Raw genomic sequence first — 13,253 nt, 5'->3', positions numbered from 1 at the left:
ACCACCGCAGGGCTCGCTCCTTCCGGGAGACGCTGCAGCAAACAGCCGAGGACGGCGCCCTCCCCGCCCGCCCCCCTCCGCCGCCGCTCGGGTGGACTCGGCGGGCCGGGGCGGGGCCGACGGGCCAACACGCGCCCGGTGACGCGCGGGGTGGGGCGGGGCCGGGCCGGGTCAGCGCGCCTGCGCGCGCCGAGCGGGCCAGACAAAGGGGAGGGCCCCGCCGGCCCCGCCCCCGGAGCCCCGCCCCGCGCGGCCGGCCGGGCGGGCGTATGGCCCCGGCTCCCGCGCCCCCGCTGCCGCTGCTGCCTCTGCCGCCGCCGCCGCCGCCGCTGCCGCCCGTACCATGTACCCCGCGGGCCCCCCTGCCTGCTCGGCCCCGCGGCGCGGCCGCCGCCCCCCGCCCGGGCGCCCCACGCAGCCTCTGCGGACCCCCACGCCTGCCCTGGTCCCCGCCGCGCGGCCGCCGCCCCCCGCGGCGGGGCCGCGGCCCCGCGGGGCAGTGAAGATGGCCTTCCGCAAGGCCTACTCTATTAAGGACAAGCTGCAGGCCATCGAGCGCGTCAAGGGCGGCGAGCGGCAGGCCAGCGTGTGCCGCGACTTCGGCGTGCCCGGCGGCACGCTGCGCGGCTGGCTCAAGGACGAGCCCAAGCTGCGCTGGTTCCTAGAGCAGCTGGGCGGCGAGGTGGGCACGCAGCGCAAGAAGATGCGCCTGGCCAACGAGGAGGAGATCGACCGCGCCGTCTACTCGTGGTTCCTGGCGCTGCGCCAGCATGGCGTGCCGCTCTCAGGGCCGCTGATCCAGGCGCAGGCCGAGGCCTTCGCGCGCCAGATCTACGGGCCCGAGTGCACCTTCAAGGCCAGCCACGGCTGGTTCTGGCGCTGGCAGAAGCGCCACGGCATCTCCAGCCAGCGCATCTACGGCGAGGCCGAGCCCCCGGCCGCCGGTCCCGCGCCCGGCCCGCCTGTCAAGCAGGAGCCGGTGCAGCACCCCCGCGCCGGCCCCCTGCCCCATCGCGTCCTGAACGCCCCGGCCCCCGCCGAGGGTGGCTACGGCGACGAGCAGATCTACAATGCCAACGTCACCGGCCTCTACTGGAAGCTGCTTCCGGAGCAGGCCTCGCCCCTGGGCGCGGGGGGCTGCGGCCGTCGCTGGAGGGGCGACCGGGTGACGGTGCTGCTGGCCGCTAACCTGACCGGCAGCCACAAGTTGAAGCCACTGGTCATCGGGCAGCTGCCGGACCCACCCAGCCTGCGCCACCACAACCAGGACAAGTTCCCTGCCTCCTACCGCTACAGCCCAGACGCCTGGCTCAGCCGCCCTTTGCTGCGGGGCTGGTTCTTCGAGGAGTTCGTCCCCGGGGTCAGGCGCTACCTGCGCCGCAGCTGCCTGCAGCAGAAGGCTGTCCTGCTGGTCGCCCACCCGCCTTGCCCCAGCCCAACTTCGAGGATGCCCGCCCTGGAGGATAGTGACGAGACCCCCAGGAGGTGCCGACCTGAGCCGCAGGGACCCCCGGAGGAGCTGCAGACCCCCGACGGGGCTGTGCGGGTGCTGTTCCTGTCCAGGGGCAGCAGCCGGGCACACATCCCTGCGCCCCTGGAGCAGGGCGTGGTGGCCGCCTTCAAACAGCTGTACAAGCGGGAGCTGCTGCGGCTGGCCGTGTCCTGCGCCGGGGGCTCCCCGCTGGACTTCATGCGCAGCTTCATGCTCAAGGACATGCTCTACCTGGCCGGCCTCTCCTGGGACCTGGTGCAGGCGGGCAGCATTGAGCGCTGCTGGCTGCTGGGCTTGCGAGCCGCCTTTGAGCCCCGGCCGGTGGAGGAGCGCGCAGGGCAGCCAGCTGGCCAGGCCGAGGAGGTGCTCAGCGACCTCACGCACCTGGCGGCCCTGGCCTACAAGCGCCTGGCCCCTGAGGAGGTGGCCGAGTGGCTGCACCTGGACGATGACGGCGGGCTGCCCGATGGCTGCAGGGAGGACTCCGGCCCCAGCCGTCCTCCCGTGCTGGTCCCGGGAGCCCCTCCCACCCCGGGCAGCCCGCCCCCCGTCGTGGCGGGTGGAGAGGAGGAGGAGGAGGAGGCCACCGTGCCCACGGCTGGGGAGGCTGTGCGCGGTCTGGAGACGGCGCTGCGATGGCTGGAGAGCCGGGACCCTCAGGAGGTAGGGCCGCTGAAGCTGGTGCAGCTTCGCTCCCTGATCAGCATGGCCCGGAGGCTGGGGGGCATCGGGCCCTCTCCTGCGGTCCCTGACGATGGGGTGTGACCAGGCCAGCCCCAGCAGCCCCCGCTGGCCTTTCTCCTGCTGCACTCGGAGGGAGCGGCCACACAAAGCCTCTCCTCTCTTCTCCGCTCCTCGGGGGTGGCCCGCCCCATGGCTTAGGGGTTTGCCAGGATCCCAGTCTGGCCCAGCTCGCGGGAGCTCTGTTGGTGAAGGGTCGTCCCTCCACCGGTGCCCCCAGTCTCGCGTGGGGTAGGTGGAAGAGAGAGAGACCCCAGGTGGCGCCTGCTCCTCCTTGCTGGGCAAGTGCACAGGCAGGGTCTGCAGTCTTAGCCGGGTCCCCTCCCATGCGAGCCTGATGCCCACACCCCGCACCTCCCGGAACACTGCTGTGTCCCCACCCTGGCCCCGGGGGGCTGAGGCCTCCAGCCACGTTCCTGGCCGCACCTCCTGCCCTCCCCTGATGCCCAGCACTTGCCCTGGATGAGCCCCGGCCCAGCCCTGGTGCTGCACCTGGTGCCGGAGCCTAGGGGTCGTCTTGGCGGGAAGCACACCCCTCATTTTTGGATTTAGCGTGTTAGGTCCATTTTTTACAGATACTCTTCAGGGACCCAGGGTGGTGTCTCGGACCCCTTCCCGGGGCCACCTGGGACGATGGCGCCCAGCACTCCAGGCCTCCCGAGCTTCTGACTACAGCGAGAGGTATAGGTTACTGTTCCTCGCGTTCTTAACTTTCCTTAAGAAAATCCCCTTCTACACAGCTCTTCTGTTGTGTGCGGTTGGCAAGTACAAGACCTGGGCCCTGGTAGCAGGCCAGTGACTGGACCAGCTCCCCACCAGCTTGGGGCCCGGTGCCAGCCCGCCTCCCCGGAGCAGCCCCATGGCACTGCCAGCCATGCCAGGACAATCCTCAGTGCCTTAGCTCCCTCCCCTCCAAGGTTGCTGCCCCCGCTGCCTCCCAAGGACCCAGCACGGCTGGAAGGGAGGAGGGGCTGGGTGGCTGCCCGGCTCCTACGCTCTTGTGTTCCCTCTGGCGCTGCGTTCAGGATCCCGCTGGTGGCCTGCGGCCAAGAAGCACCCAGGTCTCTCAGAGGCCACCCTGCGGAGATGCCCCGCACCCTCGTGAGAGCCAGGAGGCCGGAACGGAGGTGTCCCCTGCCTCTTGGCACTCTCCCTCATCCTCACCTGCCCTGTCCTCCTGGTGGCCGCGGGCTGTGTCTGTGGGAGGGAACGGCTGGGTGGGGGGCAGCTGGGGGGCCTAGAGCAAGGAGGCAAACTGTTCCTTGGGGGCGGTTCCTAGTTCCCCCTGCAATCAAAACAGAGATATATATATATATAACATACACATACCTCAAATCTGAAAGCCGAGGGCATGTAGGGAGGATTGGGGGGCAAGAAAAGGGGCCCGGCCAGCCAGGCCCGGGGATGCAGCCCAGCCAAGCCTGGCACTGCCGCTTCAGCTGTCTCGAACCTGCGGTCTGCGTCGGCCTGGGTCTAACCAGGTGGCTGACACGGGGCCTCAGGACGGCTCGCGTTTGACACCATCTGCCTTTCTGGCTGGTGGGGACCCAGGGACCCAGGCTCCCACTGAGGCTCTGCCCTGATAGGCCTGCCTGTAGGGGCCCAGAGAGACAGACCTCAGGGCCCAGCTGGGCACCAAGTTTCCCAGCTCAGCCTTTAAACCCCTTGTGCCGGGGCCTGGGCAGGGAGACTGCGGTTGGTACTGGGAACCGGTTATCAGGACAGGGCACCCACCTGGTCCCCTCTGGGCAGCCAGGGCTACAGCCCAGGAGGTGGCTCTGGCCAGTCTCCATGGTCCTGGCTGCGTGCAGCACATGAAGGAGGCACAGCGCGAGGCTGGGCCTTGAGCTTAGGAGGCCCTTCAAAGGTGGGGTTGGGGGTCCCCGCACCGGAGGCTTCTGGAAGTGCCCTCTGGAACGGAGGCACTGCCTTGGGGTGGAGGCTGCAGGATGCGAACCCTGCACGTGGAGGGCAGCTCTGACCCTGGCCCATCGTGCCCTGGCTGGCAGTCCACCTTCCTGGGCTCTGAAACCTGGGGGCAGCTTGGTCAGAGGTGTCTTCTGGGGGACGCCCGAGTTGGTCCCTGAGAATGGTTGAAGCGGACCCGTGCTGGGTCTGGGCACGTGAGCTCAGCGGGGGAGGCTGTTGCTGGGCTGAGGGAGGGGTTCCTTGCGCAGGGCCAGGCGCCATGCCCTGGAGAGCGCGGTTCCCCTCGCAGGCCTGGGAGGTGCTCAGGGATCCAGCCACCAGCCTCTCCCTGCCCGCTCGGGGCCCTAGACAAATCGTCAAGGCAGCCCCTGGTCAGAGTCCCTGTCAGGGCTGGCCCGATAGGCCGAGGAAGAAAGCTGCTGACACCACCCCGACCTGCGGGGTTGGGAGGGTGAGGCCAGGCGGCGGAGTGTGGCCTGTGGGGCAAGGGGGAGGGGGTGTCCCCAGGGGAGGGCTCGGGCCCCCCAGCCTGCTGGCCGGAGAGCACGCCAGGATGACGGGGACCCTGGGGCCTGAGGTGCCCACAGGGCAGATTCGCTCAGTGGCAGGTCCTGGGAAGTGGGCCATGGGACCCAGGCTGTCCATGGGCCCTTTCACACCCAAGGTCACTGACAGTGGAATTCCCTGGCCGGCTGGGCCCAGGGCGCTATAATAAAGGCTGAGCATGCCAACCTCACCCGGTCCCCTTCTAGTCTTTTTGTAACCCTGCCCAATGACTGGGTCTAGAAAAAACAGGGAAGACGACACTGATGACGGGCGCTCAGATGGGCCACCTTCTTGGGAAAGGAGTTTTAACTTTGCGGTGTAACATGAGGGACTCTGCCAGCCAGTGATTGGGCTGTGAGGACCCCGTCCCCGTCGTCACCATCATCCGCGTCGTCGTCCCCCCCGCAACTGCCCTTCGGGGGCTGGGTCCTCTTCAACCGGTGTGTGTCCCTCCACGGGCCATTACCACAGGGTCACCTCTGGCTCTCCAGCTGGGCCAGGGGCGTGCCCGGTGCCTCACTCAGGGCTGGGCAGAGACGCACCTGCTCCCCACACAGACACGGCTGAGGTTGAGGCCGGTGTGTGGGGGTGGTGAGCCTGTCCTTGAAGAGGGCACAGCCTCCTCCTGCCCCCGGCCAGCTCTGAGCCCGGTGTGCCGGCCTCAGCCGAGTTTGCAGGACTCAGAACTTGGTCTCAGAGCCTCCAATTGAACATCGGTCACTCCATGACAAAAGGACAATGTCTTTATTCGCGTTTCAAAAGTAAAGGCAGCAAGTGCAGGAATGGACTCGGACCGATCCTTCTAACAGTGGAAGGACCAGGGTCGGACAAGCTGTGGCTGGCTGAGGGCCAGCTGGCCGGTGGAGGCCAGGCGGCGGGGTAGAGGACAGACCACCAGGGAGGGCAGGCGGGGCCTCGAGTGCGGGGAGTGGGTGGGAGGCTGTGTGCAGGGCGCTGCTTTACAGATGCAAATCCAGATGGCCCTGCCTCCAGCCTCCCAGCTGGCGGGTACAGCAGAGAAGGGGGCCTCAGCCTCTCCACCTGGTGGGTGGAAGGCAGGGGCACCAGCGCGGCATGGTGGGGACCCCTGTGAATGTTGGGGGCAGTACAACCCCGCCTCCCCAAAGGCGCCATGCCCTTGCTCAGGCCCCAAGCTCGTGGCTCTCCCGGCCTGGGGGTCCCTTCGCGGACACACCAAAGAACCAAATCCTGCAGTCAGAGGCCCTGGGACCCTGCAGGACTCTTGACCCAGCTCTACCTGCCACTCCCCTGGAGCCTGGGGTCTGGGAAGGGGTCCACACCCAGTCGTGTGGTCAGGACCCGTCCCCTCTATTGCCCCAGACCTCAAGCAGTGCCTCCAGCAGCCCGCAGGCTGGAGAGTCCACGGGAGGGGCCAGGGAGGGAGAAAGGGAGGGGCTGGGGCCTGGGTCCGGCGCTGGCACCTTACTTCCTCATCTCCTTGGCCCGGCGCGTGGCGGCCTCCACCGCGCTCATGGCAGCCGCCCGCAGCCCGCCCTGCTCCAGCGCGTGCAGCCCGTAGATGGTGGTACCGCCCGGCGTGCACACGTCGGTCCGCAGCTGAGCCGGGTGCTGCCCCTTCTGCAGAAGCATCTTGGCTGTCCCCTGGGGAGGGTGGCCTTGGGGTGACTCGGGGGAGGCCAGCAGCCCCTTCTCCAGCTTGGCCCCAGGTTCTCAAGCATGTCCCCCTCCGCCCCCCGCCCCCTCGGCCCAGGCTGCTCAGGCCTGCCGGCTCCTTCTCACTGCTCCCGGGAGCAGGCTGGCCCGTCCCCCTCCACACACTGCCCAGGCCGTGCAGCAGGGTCTCACCAGCAGGGTCTGGGCAGCAATGCGGTATGCCAGGCCGCTGGGCATGCCCATCTTGATGGCGCCTTCGGCCAAGGCCTCCGAGAAGGCACATACCTGCAGCAGCGGGAGGAGCAGGGATCAAAGCCACAGCGGCTCTGGACAGAGCACCCCGGCTCTGGACAGAGCACCCTGGCTGGACGCCTTTGGGCACTAGCCCGGCGCCCCAGCCACCAGCGTTGAGGCCTGAGCCCGGGGGCCTGCGGGGGGCCGGCCACAAAGGCCCCCGAAGGCTCTGATGTGGGGAGGGGAGCAGCCTGCACTCACAAAGGCCACGCCGCTGCCGCTGAGGCCGGTGTGGGTGTCCACCTGGGCCTCGGGCACCTCCTCGCACTGCCCGCAGGCCTCCAGCAGGGTCTGCAGGAGCTCGGCCTCGCTGTTCCCGGCGTGGCGGCCCCGCGCCAGCACCATGGCCCCCTCCTGGACCACGCAGGGCAGGTTCGGGGAGACCCGCAGCACTCGAGCGCCGGGAGGCAGCAGCTGGCCCGGGAGAGGCTGCAGTCAGTGCCTCAGCAGCCGGGCTCCCCCCGCCGCTTCCCGGGCACGGCGCCCGAACCCCAGCCCCTTGGCCGCCTGTGCAGGCTGGCCGAGGCCGTCCCAGTTTCTGGCTGCAGCCAGTCTGGGCCAGCCAGCGCGGCCTAGGCTGGGGTCAGAGCCTCAGCGCCCCCTCGCCCCCACGGCCCTCACCTCCTCCATGGTGCTCAGGGGGACGCCGGCAGCCACGGATACCAGGATGTGCTCTGTGGTGACCACAGGCGCCACCTCCGCCAGGACGGCGGGCAGGACGTGGGGCTTGGTGGCGAAGATGACGAGGGAGCAGCTCTGCAGCACCTCGTGGTTGGAGTGGGTGGTCCGGCAGCCCAGGGCCTGCAGCAGGGGTGCCGCCACCAGCCGGGCTCAGCAGGCGACCTCCCTGCTGCCTGCCACCCCCCCGCCCCGGTGCCCGGGCCTGGCCCAGACCCCCCCACCCTCGCTCAGGCTCTGCGCCCGCGCCTCAGATGCCCCGGATGACAGCGCCTCCTCCAGCCCTCGGTGAGTGCCATGACGGCAAGTGCCCGCCCGTCCCGCACACACAGGCACGCGCCCCTTTTGCCCCAGCCGGCCAGGCACGACCTCCCTTTCCCCAGCCCAGCCCGTCTCAGACTTGAGCAGAGTGAGCAGCACTTCCCTGGCCCCAAGGAGTGTCCCAAGAGCCAGCCTGGCCCCGGGGAGGCCTCCACTCAGGAGCTGGGCCCGGCTCACCCGGAAGTGGCAGAGGTTCCTGTCAGTGGGTGCGCTGGCCAGCACGTACTGGGCTTCCACTTTTCCTGGAGAGAAAGGCGAAGGCGGGTGGGGGGAGGTCGATGAGGGTGGGGGAGAGACAGCCTGGCGGGCCCCTGACTGGGTGTCGCTCGGGCTCAACCACACCGGGGCCCCTCCAAGAACGCAGGTGCTGGGCAGGGCTGCCCCACGCCGCTGGGACCAGGCAATCAGATTTACCCGGTTCTACAGCTGCCATGACCACCTGCCCACTGCTGCTGCGTCCCAGGCCCTGGCTCATCGTGTGGTGACAGAGACCCCTGCCTCTGGGAACAGGAAGGGTGTGGGGGGAGGGCGGACCCGAGAGGTGAGGGGCTCGCAGGGGGCGTATTTGTGTTGGGCCATCCAAGCAGAGGCTCAGTGCCCATTTGATAGAAACCAGTTACATTTGTGGGGTACAGGGTTGGGGAGACTGGGAGATCAGGGTTTTTTTTTTTTGTTTTGGTGTTTTTGCCTTTTCTAGGACTGCTCCCACGGCATATGGAGGTTCCCAGGCTAGGGGTTGAATTGGCCTACGCCAATGCCACAGCAACGCGGGATCCGAGCCGCGTCTGCGACCTACAACACAGCTCATGGCAACGCTGGATTGTTAACTCACTGAGCAAAGGGAAGGGACCGAACCCGCAACCTCATGGTTCCTAGTCGGTTTCGTTAACCACTGCGCCACAACGGGAACTCCAAGGAGGTCAGATTTCTGTAAGTCTCAGGGGAAGGCAGAAGCACAGGCCACAATCTGAACACATCGCTGTGTGCTACCTACACAAGCCAGTACTGTGATCAACACTGACTCTGCACAGCCCAGGGAGGCAAGCGATACTGCCAGGTTTTACAGGTAAAACATCTGCGCTTCGCGGTAAATTATTTTGATGACTGACCTTTCTGAACTTTGACATGTGGCCGAAGGCAGAAAGCCAGCCATCACTTACACAAGCTTCTAAATGCTGGGGAGTGTGACTAGAAGAGCATTGGCACCCCTGCTGTAAGTGGTTCTCAGGAAGGGTGATTTTGCACCCCTGTTCCACCCCCACAAGGGACACGTGACAATGTCTGGCGACATTTTCGACTGTTGCATCTAGTGGTGCTACTGGCATCTAGTTGGGAGAAGCCAGGGAAGGGACCAAGCACCCCACAACGTGGAGGATGGAGAGTTATCTGGCTCCACATGTGTGCCGTGTGAGACACGGAAGTCCTGCCACATCCCACCGGGAGTGGAGCTGGCACAGAGACAACTCTGAGGCTCAGAGGTCAGGCAGCGCGACCAAGGCATGAGGTTAGGAAGGTGGCAGGAGACCCCAGGCTCTAAGCCACTGCTGTCGGAGAGAAACAGCACTCAAGCAATACATGTAACTTTACATTTTCTAGTAATCATATTAAACGAGGAGGAAAAAAACACGAAGCTTAACTGTAATAATTTTATTTAGCCCAATGTAGCCACAATAATTGGCCTTAGTAATCGATACTAAAAATCACTAACATGTATTACCTTTTGCTGAGAGCTAGGTCTCCACCATTCAGCATGTATTTCATTCTACGCACTCACAGCACGTCTCAATTCAGACCAGCCACATTCCTGTGTGGCTTGGGGCTACTGTGGGGACGGCCGGCTCTGAGCCTCTCCACCACACCCAACTCCCGCTGCACTCCCAAAGGAAGCAGAGGCCAGAGGGGCAGGGTCCACGTCCCACCACCGCCCAGGCCCGCCGGGCCAGTTCCACCCTGGGGACCTCTGAGCGGAGGGCCCCGTGCTGCCCGGGGCTCCATCCGTCCGAGCAGGTGGGCTCCGAGCACGTAAGCCCGTCCCTCGCACGGTGCCCGCTAGCCGCCATGCCCACGCTCCCCACGCGCCCCACCTGCTCGGATGAGGCCTTGAGCGATCGCCTCCGCCATGCGGCCAGCGCCCACGAAGCCCACGCGCCGCGGGCCGGTCTCCGCCGCCGCCGCCATAACGCCGCGTCCCGACGTCGGCCGGCCAATGGGCCACGCAGCTCGGCACCTGCCCCAGACGCATTGGCTCACGCTACGCCCCAGTCTCGGCGCCGCGAGGGGGGCGGGGCGCCGCGAGGGGCGGGGCGGCGCGGGGGGCGGGGCGCCTGAATAGTCCTGCCAGCCTGTAAGACCAGGATTTGGATTCCGGGGTGATGGAGAGCCAGGCCGGGGTTCTGACTGGGTGTGTGGGTTTTCTAAATGGCAACTTTAGAGGGTCGAAGAGTCAAAAAGTTGGGGGCTCTCTGACCTCGCCCCAGAGGTGGTTGTCTCAGGCGGGGTCCCTCGCGGGGATTCTGCAGAGTCGGCGAACCACTGATGGTGGCCATTGGGCAGCTGAGCTTCCAGGACGGGTGAAATGACCGGATTCTGATGAAAAACCTGGCAGTCAGAATCTGGACCCTGGCCTGTCGTTACAGGTCAGGTGCTGGCGAATGGGACCTTGCTGACCTTACGGAAGCTTCTTAGGTGGGGAGTAGCGTTCAGAGACCCCTGGTTCTGTTTGAGGCCTGAGAATGGACTCAGGTGTGGAGGTTAGGGCTGCCTGGCCGGGGCTTCCTAACCTCCTCCCCGAGCCCCAAGGGGTTCAGGTGACAGGGTAAAACCAGCACAGCTTGTGTAATGCGCCCCCAGGCATCTGCTGCTTTTGTGTGCCAAAACAGTTCCTCAAGCCAGCTTGGATTCTGGTTTGTGAGGGCCTCTCAGGGCGCCCCAGGGAAGAGGCAGGAGAAACTTTCCTGAGGTGTAGCCCCCAGCAGAGACCTGGCCCTGCCTGCTGGACCTGGGGGAGAGAGAGGGCCAGGCCAGGTCCAGGGACCAGCTTAGAGACTAACAGAGGGAGGGTGTGTGTGGGGTGTGCTTCTAATTTCCTTTTTTGGGGAGGGCCACACCTGCAGCATTTGGAACTTCCCTGGCTGGGGACTGAACCCAAGCCACTGCAGGGATAGCACTGGATCCTTAATCCATTGCACCACAGCAGGAACTCCTGCACTTCCTATTTTTCACTGACCTGGGAAAATAAGGCTTGAAGATCTATGACTATAGGTGTCGCCTGTTGTGGTTTAGCTGGTTAAGAACCTGACTAGTATCTATGAGGGCACGGGTTTAATCCCTCGCCTCCATGTTCAGTGGATTAAAGATCCGGCTGTGAGGAGTTCCCGTCGTGGCGCAGTGGTTAACGAATCCGACTAGGAACCATGAGGTTGCGGGTTCGGTCCCTGCCCTTGCTCAGTGGGTTAATGATCCGGCGTTGCCGTGAGCTGTGGTGTAGGTTGTTTGCAGACGCGGCTCGGATCCGCGTTGCTGTGGCTCTGGCGTAGGCCGGTGGCTGCAGCTCTGATTCAACCCCTAGCCTGGGAACCTCCATATGCCGCAGGAGCGGCCCAAGAAATAGCAACAACAACAACAAGAGACAAAAAGACAAAAAAAAAAAAAAAAAAAAAAAAAAAGATCCAGCTGGGAGCTGTGGTATAGGTCAAAGTGGCTGTGGCTGTGGCAGAGGCAGGCAGCTGCAGCAAGGATTCAACCACAGCCTGGGAACTTCCATATGACACAGGTGCGTCCCCCCCAAAAAAAAAAGATCTAAGACTGTAGATCTTTTTTTGGCTTCTTTTTAGGACCACACGTCCTAAAATCGGACCTGCTGCTGCTAGCCTACACCACAGCTACAGCCACACTGGATACTTAACCCACTGAGTGAGGCCAGGGATCAAACCCGCATCCTCATGGTTACTAGTCCCCTTCTTTACTGCTGAGCCACAAAGGGTTTGTTTTTTTACTACACCGGCGGCATATGAACGTTCCCAGGCTAGGGGTCTAATCAGGGTTACGGCTGCCGGCCTGCACAGCCACATGGGATCTTAGCTGAGTCTGCGATCTACAACTCAAAGCATTGCTGGATCCCTAACCCACTGAGCGAGGCCAGGGATCGAACCTGCCTCCTCAGGGATACTAGTTGTATTCATTTCCACTGCAATACATTGGGAACTCCTGGGGTCAGGGATTGAATACAAGCTGCAGCTGCAACCTACACATCTGTGGCAACACCAGGTCCTTAACCCACCGGGTCAGGCCAGGAATGGAGCCTGTGCCTCCACATCCACCCAAACCGCTGCAATCAGATAATGGAAACCTCCTCAGATTGTAGTTTTTAAGACTGCATTTCTGTCTTTTTTATGGCCACAACTGTATCATATGGAAGTTCCTAGGCCAGGGGTCAAATCAGAGCTGCATCTGAAGCCTGTGCCACAGCCATGGCAACACCGGATCTGAGCCCTGTCTGTGACCTATGCTGCAGATGCAGCAACGCCAGCTCCTTATCCCTCTGAGGCCAGGGATCAAAACCGTATCCTGATAGAAATGCTGGGTCCCTGAACTGCGGAGCTGGTACAGGAACTCCTAGTATTGCATTTTCTTCTTTTCATGATGGTTATTTATTTATTGTCTTTTTACGGCTGCACCCATGGCATATGTAAGTTCCCAGGCCAGATCCTTAACCCACTGAATGAGGCCAGGGATCAAACCCGTGTCCTCATGGATACAAGTTGGGTTAATTACTGCTGAGCCACCATGGAACTCCTACTATTGCACTTTAAAGACGTTTTGGAAGTTCCCATTGTGGTGCAGTGGTTAACGAATCCAACTAGGAACCATGAGGTTGTGGGTTCAATCCCTGGCCTTGCTCAGTGGGTTAAGGATCCAGCATTGCTGCAAGCTGTGGTGTAGGTCGCAGATGCAGCTCGGATCCCGTGTTGCTGTGGCTCTGGTGTAGGCCAGCGGCTACAGCTCTGATTCGACCCCTAGCCTGGGAACCTCCATATGCCGTAAGTGCAGCCCTAAAAAGACAAAAAAAAAAAAAAAAAAAAAAAATGTTTCGTTATTTTCTGTAAACTCCAATGTGTTCTGAGCTCTTCAGCAATGAGATGGCCTCATTCCTTCAGCACTGCCCCTTCAGCCTGGGGCTCTGCCCTGGGCTGGAAATGAAGGCCATACAGCAGTGCAGTGGGCAGCCAGACCTCCGCCCTGCTGGCCTGCATGCCTGCTGGAGAGACAGCCCATCTCCACCAAACACACACGCAGAACAACGCAGGGGACAGCTCGGGACACACAACCATCTGTGTCCTGCCAGCCACGTCTAGGCCTCTGGGACGGGCCCCTGTCCCGCTTCTCACCTGGCTGACCCAAGCTCCAACTCAGGCACCACCACCCTGTCCCCGAACCCCCACATGAGCAGACCCTTCATTCACCCAGAGGCTACACCACGAAGGGCTGACCCGGTCCTGGAGCCCCAAGTCCCTGGGGTGGAGGAAGGGGGTGTTTCAGGAGAAGCAAACAGGTATGTGGGGGAGGGGCTTAGAGAGAAAGAACCACCTCAGCAGAGACCTCCACCCAAAAGGTGGGG

At 63.8% G+C, this 13,253-nt stretch overlaps 2 protein-coding genes across 4 annotated transcripts; one reads left to right on the top strand and one right to left on the bottom strand.

The window, feature by feature from the left end:
• The first annotated feature begins 234 nt into the window (after positions 1 to 234).
• Positions 235 to 4,898, top strand: TIGD5 (tigger transposable element derived 5). Its single transcript, XM_021090462.2, has one exon. The coding sequence runs from the start codon at positions 344 to 346 to the stop codon at positions 2,255 to 2,257; it is 1,914 nt and encodes a 637-aa protein (XP_020946121.1). The 5' UTR covers positions 235 to 343; the 3' UTR covers positions 2,258 to 4,898.
• A 531-nt stretch (positions 4,899 to 5,429) lies between these two features.
• On the bottom strand, positions 5,430 to 9,825 carry PYCR3 (pyrroline-5-carboxylate reductase 3). Of its 3 annotated transcripts, XM_085021592.1 has the most exons (7): positions 9,721 to 9,825; positions 8,469 to 8,564; positions 7,814 to 7,878; positions 7,259 to 7,438; positions 6,839 to 7,051; positions 6,536 to 6,628; positions 5,430 to 6,331 (listed from the first exon to the last, which is right to left on the bottom strand). In XM_085021592.1, the coding sequence occupies exons 4-7, from the start codon at positions 7,265 to 7,267 to the stop codon at positions 6,152 to 6,154; spliced, it is 495 nt and encodes a 164-aa protein (XP_084877718.1). In that variant the 5' UTR covers positions 7,268 to 7,438; positions 7,814 to 7,878; positions 8,469 to 8,564; positions 9,721 to 9,825; the 3' UTR covers positions 5,430 to 6,151. The 3 variants fall into 3 exon arrangements, with proteins under 3 accessions (XP_084877718.1, XP_020946202.1, XP_084877716.1); XM_021090543.2 differs by lacking the exon at positions 8,469 to 8,564; XM_085021590.1 differs by lacking the exons at positions 6,839 to 7,051; positions 8,469 to 8,564.
• Between the last annotated feature and the right edge of the window lie 3,428 nt (positions 9,826 to 13,253).

The sequence above is a fragment of the Sus scrofa genome, chromosome 4 (assembly GCF_054392235.1).
Source record: "Sus scrofa isolate SSC_HxYL_T2T_F1_AM1 chromosome 4, Sscrofa_HxYL_maternal_Yorkshire_Landrace_v2.0, whole genome shotgun sequence".
In the NCBI taxonomy this organism is placed as follows: domain Eukaryota; kingdom Metazoa; phylum Chordata; class Mammalia; order Artiodactyla; family Suidae; genus Sus; species Sus scrofa.
This window is presented reverse-complemented; position numbering and strand designations above follow the sequence as displayed.